Source organism: Excalfactoria chinensis, chromosome 5 (genome assembly GCF_039878825.1).
Source record: "Excalfactoria chinensis isolate bCotChi1 chromosome 5, bCotChi1.hap2, whole genome shotgun sequence".
Lineage (NCBI taxonomy): Eukaryota > Metazoa > Chordata > Aves > Galliformes > Phasianidae > Excalfactoria > Excalfactoria chinensis.
In genome coordinates this window covers 21,696,078-21,710,052 of record NC_092829.1, presented here as the reverse complement: position 1 = coordinate 21,710,052, position 13,975 = coordinate 21,696,078, and the positions used below count along the sequence as shown (strand labels likewise).

The 13,975-nt window shown below is 35.2% G+C and overlaps 1 protein-coding gene across 8 annotated transcripts in view; it reads left to right on the top strand.

The window, feature by feature from the left end:
• MIPOL1 (mirror-image polydactyly 1) overlaps positions 1-13,975 on the top strand; it is a 173,154-nt gene that overhangs the window by 46,956 nt on the left and 112,223 nt on the right. For all 8 annotated transcript variants that reach the window (XM_072338782.1, XM_072338789.1, XM_072338785.1 and 5 more), the window contains 2 exons: positions 410-515; positions 12,132-12,261. In XM_072338782.1, coding sequence (XP_072194883.1) covers positions 410-515; positions 12,132-12,261 — 236 coding nt within the window. The remainder of the gene's footprint in view (positions 1-409; positions 516-12,131; positions 12,262-13,975) is intronic.

Here is a 13,975-nt window from a genome sequence, read left to right as displayed (position 1 = left end):
AATTAAAAGAAAGACCTCAGCATGTAAAAGAATGTCAGTTTTCTATCAGGTGATGCACATGGAAAATTATGCGTTTACAGCCCTTCAGACATAAATTATGTCAGTACTCTTGATGGGAAATGGCCTACTCATACAGTCACCACCTACATCATATTCCATGTAACTGAACTTTGTTAACAAGGACCACAGACAGCGTTATCAGAAGAGGGGATTCCCAAATAGAAACAATGGCATGCACATTGCTGCTTTTCTCAAAGAGCAAGATAACTAAATAAAATTAAATAAATAAATAAATTTGTCCTTTAAGTAAATAAATATAATAAATTGAATTTCTGGGGTATTACCAATATTCGTATTTTGGGGATAAGAAAACTGCAACTTAATATTTTGTTATGATTGTTAATTTCAGCTTCAAGATGAGGTGCTGGAGAAGGACAAAGAGTTGAAGACAATAAAACTGGACTTAGAACTGCAAGAGAGAGCTACAGAAGCTAAGATTGCAGAAAAGATTGCAGGTATAGTAGGCAAGCGTTTAACAGATGGCTATATGGCTCATACAGTACTAGTGGTTGCTATATGACGTGGCCTAGTGAGTGTTAGCTTTATTTGCTAAAGGAGGGAAGATTTGCCTTTTTTTTTTTTCTTTTTTTTTTTCTTTCTTTTTTTTTTTTGTGTGTGCGTGTGTGGCTGTTTAGAGTTGCTTAGAAAATAGGTGGCTTTAACATCCTGGTACTGGTATTAGCAGGAGCTTTACCTGTATTCATACTGATTTGGGCATTAAATGCATTGTTAACACCATGTCAATCCAATCACAAAAAGGTTGTTTGTTTTGTTCGAAGGTCCTGAACAAACAAGGGGAAATAATGATTACCAGTGCCTCTACCTTTCAACCAGCAGTTCAAATACCACTTATTGTTTTAGCGCATTCAGAGCAATACTACCCCTCTCTCGGTGTAGGAAGGTAGTCGCACATTCACCTCAGCTAGAGACCTGCTCTTTTCTTGAAAATATATATTCTTCTGGCAGTTAATTAATTTTTCTCTGATTATGTTATGTCTTCAGTGAAAGAGACTTACACAAATAGCCTAAAGGAAAGTTTTTGTAGTTTATAGTTAAGAGTGGATGCATGCTTATATTTGTTATTCATCCTTTGGTATACACATAAGACTGGAAACAGTTTGCATTCTGTGGTTTCAGAAATTTCTAAAGTAATGAAGGTGAGCATTTTTATTATTATTTAAAAGTGACAATGTGTACCTTGTACTCAATGGATGAAATATTCTCTGAGGTTTTCGTCCATGTGTTTCAAATGAATTAATGAGAGTACTTTTCTAAATTATTTGTTCACAAATACAGTGCAAGCTAGGTAAAGTTGTGTCCTTGTAGAGGACAAATATTCAAATAATATTGATAGTAATAATATCTGTCCCCAAAATACTGGAGTACTGTATTTTACTATACTGTACTGTAATACTGTACTGAGTAAGGAGTAACTAGGAAAACAGCAATGAAAAGAAACTGAAAAAACAGATGGCTGTCTTAACATGTGACTCCTGAGAGTAAGCTAGTCTTTGCATATTACAAGTAGGAGAAAATTGCTAAATTTTCTGTGGTAGAGAATGAGAAAGGAGAAAGTAGATATTGGAAGCCAAGTTTAAGTGAAATACAGACAGAATTTTGCTTTTCTAACACCCTAAATAATCTTGTTTTCTGTATTTTCAGAAGACAAAAGAAAGCTGCACTGCATATCATAGTTGCATCCACCAGCCAAATGCTAATGCAAATTATTTGGATTGAATTCCAAGTTTTGTGTTTGTTCTTGGATGTTTGCACAGTGTTTTACCTCTGTGCACCTGTAACACATAAATACTCTATTTGATATAGGTGTTAAAGCCTCGTTAAAACCTGGAAATGAATATATGACTGTCAAAATGCTATTCAGTCTCCCTGTTATGGAACAATTGAAATGTTTGTTAGTAAATTGTCTTCTCTTGCATTACTGTTTAAACTTTCTAATTATGTCCTAAGCATGATGTTTGCCCTAAAACAGTATGGCAGGTTTATTGATAGAATAATTATCATAGTTACTACAATTAAAAAAAGAAGAGATGCCAAATTTTAGTGAGAGCTGCATTGAGTAATAAGGATTGTTTTATAAAAGGATAACCTTTTTGGTGATTTGGTGGTTCAGGAAGTATAAAATTCTTTAAATACTGTGAGAGAGGATAAGAGCCTTAGTACTTAAGCTGTTTGGAAAAAGGAAAAAAAAATTAGCCTTGTTAATGTCTACCATTTTTGCTTCCCATTTTACTGTTCTAAGACTCTTCCTAAGTCTGAATAAACATTTTGAAATCTGGAATGATGTGAACTAAGCTGAATTTATGTTGGTCTGTATGTGTTGTGGTGGAGGTCTATACGTGACTGTCATAAAAAACTCAGGGAGAATTCTAATGGACAAGTAGAATGTAATAAAGACTCAATGTGTTTCAGGAAAAACTTTTTTTCCCTTGTTTTAAGTCTCCTTTGTGGAAAGGAGAACACGTGCTGCTGAGATTTCATGTTACTAGTTAATGTTTAATTACCACAGCATATAACACATGGTAGAGCGAAGCTTGTAAATATGGGTGTTTGCATTTTTATTATTACTTTGTACTGACTTTATGATAAGAAAATGACTCCACAAAATTATACTGTAAAAAACATCAGAAAGGTTCACCATAAAATGTTATCTACTTTGAGGAATATTACAATTCTATTTTTAAATGGAACTCTCTCTGTGATGGATTTTACCTAAACAGGCCCTTTGGCAAGAACAGAAATGCTGAAGACAAGGGCCATCTTAAAATTTTACTATAGTGGACTTCAGAAGGAAGTAAACTAAGGCTTTTCATTTTGTGATTTTTTACTTTGTTCAGAAAAAAAACATAAAGAGGAGAAGTGCAGATTTGTGAGATGGCTTGTGAGAGAATAAAAAAGTGAATAATAAATACAGAATATGGACATAATGGAAAAAAATGTTTACCATGTGCAATAAATGGCTTATTTTCAGAAGATTTTTATTTTAAGATTTTTCTAGACTGGAGTTTATAGTTCAGGAGGGGATTCACAGTTCTGATTGCAGATGCTCTACCATTAGAGGCTTTTATTTCTGGTGGTCATATTTGCCACAGATTACTACTGTTCCATCACTAGCCTGTTAGATTTCCTCTCATATGAGACATTGCCAGAAGGTATGATTAGTTTCCCTACCTATCTTGAGTAGACAAGAGAGAAGGAGGAAATGCTGCAAAAATCAAGGGAAGAACACTTTATAAAGGAACTGGTACTAGTAAAATGTAAAGGAAAAAAGGCAATGCCAAATGTGAAGTGGTTGTGAAGAACAGAGAAGGAAATAGTGAAACATTGGACCACATAACTTGTCTGTTGAACAGAAAAGGGAATGAATGCCCTCTGTGGGAGGGCAAAGGGAGGAGGAGCACACATAATATGAGGACAGACTAAAAGTTAAGGATGGAGGTGTTACAAAGTCTACAAAACAGCCAGCAAAGAGAATAGATCTCACTTTGAACAGGTATAATAGATGACTTTATTTTTACCTAACAAGAATTATACAGGGCATATATAGAAATTTTTAGAGGAAAGAGCCACTTGTCTGTGACAAGCACAATGGTAACATCTATAGTCTCTGAAAGCTATCTAAGCTCTGAACTTCTGACAGCTACTCCTACCATGCCTCACCTCAAGAAGATAGACCATAGTTGACAGCAGAGCCTTGGCTCTGTGAGTTGGTTTGATTTTTGTTTGTTGTTTTTTTTGTTATTGTTTGTTGTTGTTGGGTTTTGTGTGTTTGTTTTTTATATTCCTATCACACTCCTGTGTATTGGGATTAAGAAGGAAAATACAGTCAGAAATATTTTGTCTCAAGTCCTTCTGTAACAAAGGGCTATTTTGTTTGTTTATTGCTTTGCTTACTTTTTTAGTAATACCTGATGTTACCAGGATCTAATACTATTCTTAATCAGAGTCAACACATCAGGAAAAGATCAGTTTGTACAGAAATACAGGGAATTAACATTTGTGATATTTTGGAATCCTTGAACCTGTCATGGGAATGTTTGTGGATGTTATTTAGTGTTTCATGATTTAACTTGAAAAATATTGACTGAATGAATGTGCAATAGTAATAGTTTTAATAGTAAAAATGAAAACAAATATCCAAATGACTATTATCTTCAAGTTTGATATAGTATCCCATAAAGTAAGAGGAAGTAAGTAATCTTGCTAGTAATAAACTTTGTGTGCCGATAACTTCCAGCACAGAAGCGTTTTCCATTTCTTCAAAGCTCAATTTAGAGTCCCTTTTTAGATGTTATTTTTCTTTCTTGCATGTCATCCATTAAAGATTAGCCGTGGAAGGCTGGAGCATGGAGAGATTATGAGTGGAAGAACAACTCCTGCAGAATAATAATCAGTTTTTGGTATTTAATGCTGTTTGACTTTTGCAGACACATTTCTTATTAACCTTTGGTACAAACAGAAATCCAAGTTCCTGATAGCTCATGGAGAAGATGAATTCAAGATCCTCTTCCAATTAAAGTGAAATAAGGCCAATATTGGGCTTTAGCCAAAAGAACTCAGTAGTTCCCTAACCCTTGTGTTTATAAACCTAAATACGAGTGACATTTTACAATTTAAGTAGGTAATGCATGTACTTCCCTAACTCATTTTTAGTGCATTATTCATTTTTATATGTATTTATATGATTCTGAGCTTTTTTGTTGTTGTTGTTCTATTCGTGCCTCCTTAGCCAGAGTTATTTGAATATTTTTTCAAAATATTTGCTGACATATAAGGGAATTTTGAAACTAGCTGTATGATTTGAATCCTCTGTATGGGAAGGTCTGTTTGTCTAAAGGACAGAAAAAAAATTCAACTACAGGATAGGAGTGTTGCAAGTGACAGTATCTCAGTTTTTGAGAGCTTAATGTGAAACAGTTTAATTTTAGCTTTGAATAGTCAGAATCATCATCTGTCAAAGAAAGCAAGCAGCTCTTTGGCAACATAAAACAAGCTAATAGGTTAAAAGTATAAACTATTAAGCTATCTATTGATGGTGTCAAGTTTTGTTGGTTTTTTTTTTGTAAAAAGCAAGCCAGTATGTTCTGCAAATTACATGATTACTCTGGCCCTTTCTCTGTTCCCCACTGCATGGTGTTAGATGAACATAAAGAATTGGGGTTTGTTCATGAATATAAAGTTCTGCAGATATTCTATTTCTTGGGATATTACAGAAACCCTTGTTTAACCTTTCAAATCATAACTTGCAAACGTCATTGCAATATTTATCTTTTTCCCCCTGAAGTAAATATTCAGACATCAACATTCGTTCACTGGAAAAAAAGAAAAATGTTTAACAGCATTATTGTTTGAGTTTTGAAGTCAGCTGTGTTTAGTGTACTAGAAGCAGAGGCTTAAGTATTGTACAAGGATTGCCTTTCACAAGAACTGCCTTGGGGTCTGTGTATAATACTCCCTCCTATTCTTCACCCACTTTATTTTTTTTTTTTAATTGAACTAGGATCTGAGTACACAAAGAAAACTCTATACAGAGCTGCCACTAAGCAACTTTAGCCTTTTATTAGGAACTCTGTGTTTATATCAGTGGAAATGTAGGAGCAAATGAATGCTGTGCACTAAATACGTACAACAAACACAAAGCAATAAAGAAGTCAGTGTGTTCTATCAGTGTTTGTTCAGATTGCTTTATCTATAAAGTCACATTTAGGTGTAAGCAACTTGTAGTCTGTAATTCCTCGTATAGACCAGTGAAAACTCTTACTCGGTTTTCCTGTGATCATCTTATCACTATTTTGCTTTTATTTTGTCTATTATAGGTTATAACTGAAGGTAAATGAATGGCGGTTTTCAGAAAACAACAGCAAGCAACTTAAGTTGTCGGTTTCATAATAGAACATTTCAGCACTGTTTTTAAGCCAACAGTCAGCCCCAGAGCTCGTGATAGTTTGCCATTAACCTGAATGAGAACAGCATCAGGGCCTTAGGCTTTGAACGTTTCTAGGGATTATCCGCATTTTGCAACATGTATGCACAGACCAATTAGTGACACATTTTAAAGGCTTTCACAGCAATGCAGTAAATCTGTTTTTCAGTTTATTTGCCTATGATAAGAATGACTTCTTATTTAAGAATTGTGAGCACATTCATTAAACCTAGTAGAAAAAGAAGTCTAAGAGGATTTTAATCTCTAAATTGGCGAAATAACAAATACATACATTTGTATTTTTATAAGATGACCAAGCATACATCTACATGGTTAAATAAAATGTAATAATATTGGCCCATCTAGCAATGGCAAGGATGTTTCCAGGTACTTCTGTGATTAGATAGACAGAGACCAGGTAATGTAGGATAAAAACAGGATGGCTGATAAAAAAGGAAAATGCAAGTATTTATTGTACTCCATTTCACCCAACTGTACTTCCCTAATTCCTCACATCATCTAACTGCTCTTCAGAAATCCAAAGTGAAAGCAGAGTGACAAAAATCCCTAGAAAGCTTCATTTAAAAGTTTCTGCACAATAAATTTAAACTGACAGTTCTTTTATGGAAACAACGGAGAAGGATAATCAAGAAGCTTATTACAGAAATCTTGAATTCAAAATATTATTTGGCCAAGTTGTTTCATGCTTCTACTTTTTCTTTAGAACAATATGTGTCCTTACATGGTAGAAAACAAAATAGTTCCTATGCTTCAGTTTTCTGGTGAATTCGACCTTCACTCCCATTTTAGAGATATATGACTGTATTAGACATAATTTGGATCATACAGCAAAGTGTTTGGCATAATTACTTACAATTATTTCCAGAAATACTTGAATATTTAAAATGCCTTGTGCATCCTAATTTTTTTCCTGGGAACTGAGCTTCTCTCTCTTCTCCCTGAGATTTGTTGTTTGGAAAATGTGAACCACTGTTTAACCTAGAACGATTTCCAGCACGCCTTCTCACTCCTGCTGAGTTTTAAAGGTAGCTTAAAAAGTGTAGAAGGCAGGTTTGCCAAAGAATCAGGTTCAACTAAGAAAATATGTACACTGCTTTGACTCAATAAACTCATACTCTGTATGGTTCATCTTCTTCATATTTACTTTTGCTCATATTAGAAAACAATTAGCTTACTAAACAAATTTGAGTATTTGGGAAGAAAATATCTACTTTGAGTCTCTCTCATTTGACTAAGAATTACATGATATTTGATAAGCTTGTTTAAAAATGGACATATCCAAATATTATTGTAAACACCCATTGATTTGTTTTACCTGCAATATAAGTATTTTACTTAGTTGGCTTACATAGTAGCTAATAATATTTGTTAATGTAATTTAACTGCTGTGAACCTTTACTGAACAAATATTGAAATTTATACAAGTCAAAGAAAGAGAATCTCTAATGACTTTTGTAAAAGCTTCCATTTAATAGTTAAGGAGAAAAGTTTATATGACATACCAGATGCAATTAACAGTAGATTTTACATTTAATAAAAAGAAAGAAGCATATGTATTTGCTTTATTCATTCCATCATAATTTGCATTAGAGCTGTGGGTGTTTAATGAGCAAATTCCAGCTAAAATGCTATATTGATTTTCTAAGTGAACTTTGTAATAGCTATCTACCTTACAAAAGCTCTCTGTTTACAATTGTTTTCTTTACTAAAATCTAAAAATGTTTTAGAATTGATGAGTTTAGCATAATTATTCTTTTAAAATAAAGAGCTCTTTTAGGGTATGTGTGGATTTTAGTTACAAGGAGAAAGATGTTATTAAATTATTCCAAAGCAAATAAAGTTTATTCAGCTAAATAGTAGTCATACTTGCATATTTTACAAGCATTGGAAAATAATCTTTTTTTCTTAATTTATCCCTATGGGAATTGAACATTTTAACTCTTGATTATCATATGTATGTGAATTTGAAAGTGACACAATTCATTTTAGCTTAATATTTGCCCCATTCATACTTCATTTTGTATGTCATTTTCATGCTTGAAACATAAGTACTATAGGAATTTGCGTTTCTTGTTGGTCAGGCCTCAAGATAAACAGGATGGGGCTGGTTGGTGTGCTGCTGGAAGCTATCCAAGAAAAACCTCATGGTGCCGACCAGAGCAGTGGGTGACTAAGTAGCTGGATCAGGCATCAAGTCAGTATGCCAGTATGGGGCTAGTGGTTTACTGGATATACCATACCTTGAATGAGACTTTGGAACCTGCCTTGTTACTTGCGACTACTTTTTGTCTGGCATTTTAAAGAATGTTTTGGATAGTAATCTGGATATTTTTTGCTGCTTTATTATGGGGGATTTTTATGTCTCTTTCATACACTTTAAATTATGTGACCTTACATGTCACATGCTTTCTGAAATATTTCATCAAATGTTTTGTTTTATTACTATACTGAATCCCGGAGGTGTATGTATTTTAGTGGCTCTTTTGAAGAATCTTTTGAAGCTCATGATTTGGATGAGTTGTGTCCATGAGGAACGTACAGCACTCTGCAGTCAGTTTCCTCAAAGTCACAAAGACTAATGTAATGCTGAATCCTTGTTTTGTAATGTACACAAGTGTTCCTTATCCCATGCTCTTTGCCCAATTTTCCAATTAGTCTTTATGATTCTTTAATGTAGGGTTACTGTTCTGATACTGTTTCTATTTGTTTTTAAGTTGTATTTAAGTTACTGTGGAAGGCATAGCAGTCTGTATGGAAGTCCATAACTGCTAATTAGCTTTTAGGAATCAAGCCCAACTTCTACTCATGACTCATCCATTAGTTCAGTCTGAATGTTGAACATTGTTGAACAGTAGCATACTTCTGATGACCTGAAATTATATACCTGTTACAATATTCCATACAATATTTTTTAAAAGGAATTTTTAAAATGTTAAGTACAGTAAGAAATGTGCAGGCATTGGATAACAAAAACATCTAACCTAAGCTCAGCAGAAGCTGTGGCCACTGAGGGAATATGAGATTAGCCCACTGAAATGAGTTTGATGAAGGCTTAACTGTTTCTAAGTATTTTTTTGTTATTTCTTGTGGTCAATGTCAGTATTATTCCATGGTATTAAAATGACTATGCTATGTACCTTTAAAAAAAAAAGCCACAAAAACAACTTGTGAAAGTTAGGTCACTTTTTCATAGCCAACAGCTAAAAGACAGTATTTTGTAATGATGAACCTTTGAGTGGGAGAAGAGTTCAGTGTTCAAGGCAACCCGCCTCTTGGTTGTTATCAGGGATGGTGAGATTTCAGATAAGCAGGATGCCTACGTCACTTGAAAAAATCTGTGTGAATGTTTTCATACAGCTATACATAAAATGCTGCTATATATACTGCTGCTTCATGTGTACATGTCTTTGGTTTCAAGATGAATAAGCAATAATATAGCTTCTAAAAGCCTGTGTAGTTATTTATTGCCACTAGTTATTATTCCTCAGAGAGGGAATTAGGTATATCAAAACACAATCCTGCTAAGTGTACTCATGTGATCAAGATTCATTTCAGCATTCAGCAAATGAGAGTTTCCCATGCTGACGTAAGAGGTGTGATAGAAGAAGGGGTACACTCAAAATAAATAAATAAAAAAATAACCTCCCCACCACCCCAAAAAACAAATAAACAAACAAAAACAAAAAGAAAGAAACATAATTAACTAACCCCAGAATAAGTGCCAAATCTGTTGTTAATTTAGACAGCTTTGTATTCATAACAGCAATTATTTCCATGCTGGAAACAGCATACTTTCAGTTGCAGCTTTATGGAAAGAATTCTCTGTGCAGTATCACTGGCGTAATACTAGATAAAGTAAAGTAATTTACTGGAAAAAGTATAGTAAATGAGTACTTTAAGGTAAAGAGAGGTAATAATTACCATAGACAATAAAACTATTTGTATATATCAGATCCAGCCAGGACATAGTGGTTGCACTGTGATGTGCCTCAGAGATGAAGCTCTAGTTTCCCTACTAGCATAGATCTTGGCAAGCAAAACAGAAGTCTGACAATCTGAAATGCATAGTCTGCCCCATAGAGTTTGTTCTTCTTGCTAAGCCACCTACCTTTGCAGGCATTGAACTCCTGCAAGTGCTACAGATTTGTTCCTGACTACCAAACTGTGTGCATGCAGTTTTACAGCTGCTTTATTCATTCCTAAGTTTTTTCATTCCACATCAAGGAAAGCTGTCTTGTTGTGAATGGCAAATAAATCTTCTAAAAATTAATACTGTTCATGTGGAAGAAGAAAATATTCAAATGGGAGAGAACTAGATCAGTGTTTCATGAATTTTGTATACATATCGAGTTTTAGGGTGCTGATGCTAATTTCTTTGGGTTCTACAGGGCTGGAGGGGTGAGAATGCATCTTATTAAACCTATGTGGATTTTTGTGAGATAGGACTGCACCCCCAGAAGTAGAATTTAGCCTTTCTTTATCTTATTTTGTCCAGTCTGCTGTTACTGTGCAAGCTTTTCCTTTTTTGCTTGAGATGCAAAAACGCTTACTTCTCTGTTAACACACTTCTTTCTTGCCTTGAATGTCTTCCTAATTTGTCTCTCAAAATTCTTTTTCAGTTCATCTTCTCACCCATTTACTTCACTGGTTATTTAAGTTTCTTATATTCAGTTGTTTTGCTGATTGTTTTTTTTCCTTTGTACTTATAACATACAAGTATTTTATGCCAATGATATAGCTGTTACCAAAAACTCCTGTTTTCTTATACTTGCTTTTAGTGAATACCAACAAATTGTTTTGTTTTCCACTGCGAAGGTCTTGTGCAATAATGTACAAAGGCAAAGTAAGGGCACAGAAAAGCAATTATAAAGGCAACAAAGTTAATTTTGATTGAGGTAAGAATGGAAACCTAAAAGCTCCACGTGAAGAGGAAGGCTTTCTCTGCAGTCTTCACATAATGATTTCAGCCGTGGTTCAGAGTGGAGCTGAGAGTTCTGTCAGGAGTAAAGAGGTCCAGCAGCAGTGGCTTAATATAGAAGAGTCTTGAGAAGATTAGTAAACATTGTCAAAATTCTAAAGAGACTCTAATATGCTATTAGGAAACTGTAGCTAAACAGAAGCTCGACATACTAGAAGAAGAACATTGAGAATTCAGGGACCTGCAGACCTCACCCGTAGTTTTTGCTGGAGGTGCCTGTGATGATCAGGGAGAATATAGTCCTCTTTCTGGGAGCGAGAGCAGCCTTTTTTCTTTGGCATCCCAGAAGTCCCTAGACATTCAGGCTGAGGGGTTTTATGATGGCTGTGAGGAGATTTGCAGTATTGCAGAGGGAAATGATGAAAGTATGAATAAAGATTTTAGTGGAGGCAGGGTGGGGGTAAGGATTCTGGCAGTGTGCCAGGGATGGTGTTAGACATATTGACAGGGGAGAGGCAGGAAGAAGGAATAAGCTCAGGATGAGGAATGACTAGAAGGTGTTAGTTTGCTCCCAAGGATAGACAGTAAATCTTAGTTTATTGGTACCTAATGCTCCAAGGTCCATGTATGCAGTAACAGATAATTTAACAGTATATTACACAATAAAGCAAAGGCTTGGTAGGGAAGGAGACATGCCAGCTGTGCCACTTTTGTGATACTAGAGATAGACATGCTGTGAAAATATTAAAATTTTTAGTATTAATGTCAGTGTGTCATTGCGATATGAAGCAGTGTGATGATAGATGTACATTCAGTGGGTCATTGCTCTTAATTCTATGTACTGTAGAAAAAACCTACTGGTATCTCATATGATTTGGAGTTTTAAAAATTACTTTTCCATGAAGCAAGTATTGAGAATGCAAAGCAAATCAATTCCTTGCCCTGCTTCAAGGGTGAATTTGAAAACCTGTTGCTTAATTTCATTCTTGAAAGAATTCACTTCTGCAGTCAATAGCTATTTAGTGTTGTGTCTGAAGAGTAATAGAGACCAGAGTAATCTGAGGTTGCTGGAAGGATGCTGATTTATGGAGATGCTAACAATGGCCCATGTAAGTGTACATAATGGTGCATTTCCCTGCCAAACTGTTACCAACTGTTACTGCATGCCAAACATACTGGTTACTTTTGCAGCTCTGGTGGAAGAAGTTTATTCTGCTCAACGGGAACGTGACAAGGCTGTCATGGCAAGGCTTAGGTTAGCCAATGAAGAAAGAGATGAAGCATTTCTACGAGTCCAGCGTTTAGAAGAGTCACTCAAAGAGTAAGTCTTTACTTCCTATCCTGTGCAGAAAAATTGTTGTGTAGATCTGTACTGATCATAAATTGTTTGACAGCAGTAAAACAGAAGATCTTACCTTAGTTTTTTAACCATCTTATGAGACCATGTTTTTCTCTAAATACTAAGTGCAAGGTGCAATTTGATTGCAAAAATTAAAAATATAATCGAGTGCCTTGGTATTGATTTATTCAGAGATAAATAAGAGGAATGTGACATTTTACAAGGATCTTTTGACATGAAGTACAAGAATGTCAGTCAGAAGTTGCAGTGTATAGAAAATCCATCAAAGCTTTAAGCTCAGGAGATATTTCCTACAGCAAAACTTTTACTAATTATGTGGATGATTTAGTAAAAATATGTTTTCCTCCATATCTTTAGTGTAGGAGCAGTTTTAACGCATGAAGGGTATACTTCCTAGAAATTTGTGCATGCTGTGCTTAACCCAACAGAAATAGTCAATCTATTAAGTCGGGAGAGGAAGATCATGAACAGCTCCTAAGAGAGCAATACTATAATAAAGAGAAACATTGCTTGTTGTGGTTGCTGGTTTGGGTTCTGTGTGAGGAGGTTGCATTCTTTTTTGCTGAAGCCTTTGGGGATTACAAAATCAAGAAGTTCACATGCACTAAGCTTGCAGGATGCTTATGCGTGCAGCTGTGCACCTTGGAAGCAGGAAGCAGTAGAGTGGAGCCAAGATTCTTGCTGGACCACCAGCCTAGCTCAAGCATACCAGCTTTTTAGCACATTAAGCATCTTTATTGTGTAATGCTTACCTGGGGTGAGAAAATATACTTAACTTCTACCTGGACTTACAGCATATTGCAATGAGAGGAGAGAGCCGGGGTTATGCTGAAAAGAGTTGAAGTGCTTAAAACTCAGATCCCTCTGCAGTATTCACAAAAGTAGAGTGATTCTGAGACTTTGCCCCTAATTTACCAGTAAGTGTTACCTCACTATATAGCTTCAATAAGTCTCATTCTTACATTCCTTTGTTAACCACATGAAGAAATTACTTTGCTCAGCCTCTTCATTCTAAATAATTTAATACTGTTGGCTGAATGGAAATTCTGGGGAGCATTCACCTTGCCACTAATCCTTCAGTAGGAGTAGTGGTGATGAGATGAGTTAAAGAAACTTAGTTTCTTTTGTTTAATTTGGGTGCTTTATTTCCAAAAATGTTGTAATTTTCAACTACCAGCCTTCATACATTCTTCCTCATGCAGCTGTTTTAAATACCAAGCTTTCTGACTGAGTGGTGAAGACTATAGAGCATTTTTTGTAATGTTTTCAGGCTGCTTGTGCCATGAGCATCAAATTCTAGAGCACAAGTCACTCCTGCCATCTTCTTTGGACTTGTTCCAATGAAAGATTTCTACAAGAGGGCAATACTGAACAGGCTGCCAACCCTTATCAAATGCTTTAATGCTTGCTTTAAATTATGTGCTATAGCAATTCTATTGTCATTATTTAACTGTAGCAACCTACATTCTTTCCATTCTGTTAGCCCTAGGGTACATGTTAGTGTAATGTGTGCTGAGATGGGGGAAGAAGGAACCCTTTATTATTGATGTTTAAGAGAAACATCAGGGCAAACATTTAGCTCTGGATGCTGCTTTTTAAAAGATACTACTGTCACCTTAGAAGATTGCATCTTCTGTGACAGCAGTATGCTGAAAAGCTTCCCTTATGGTAGAAG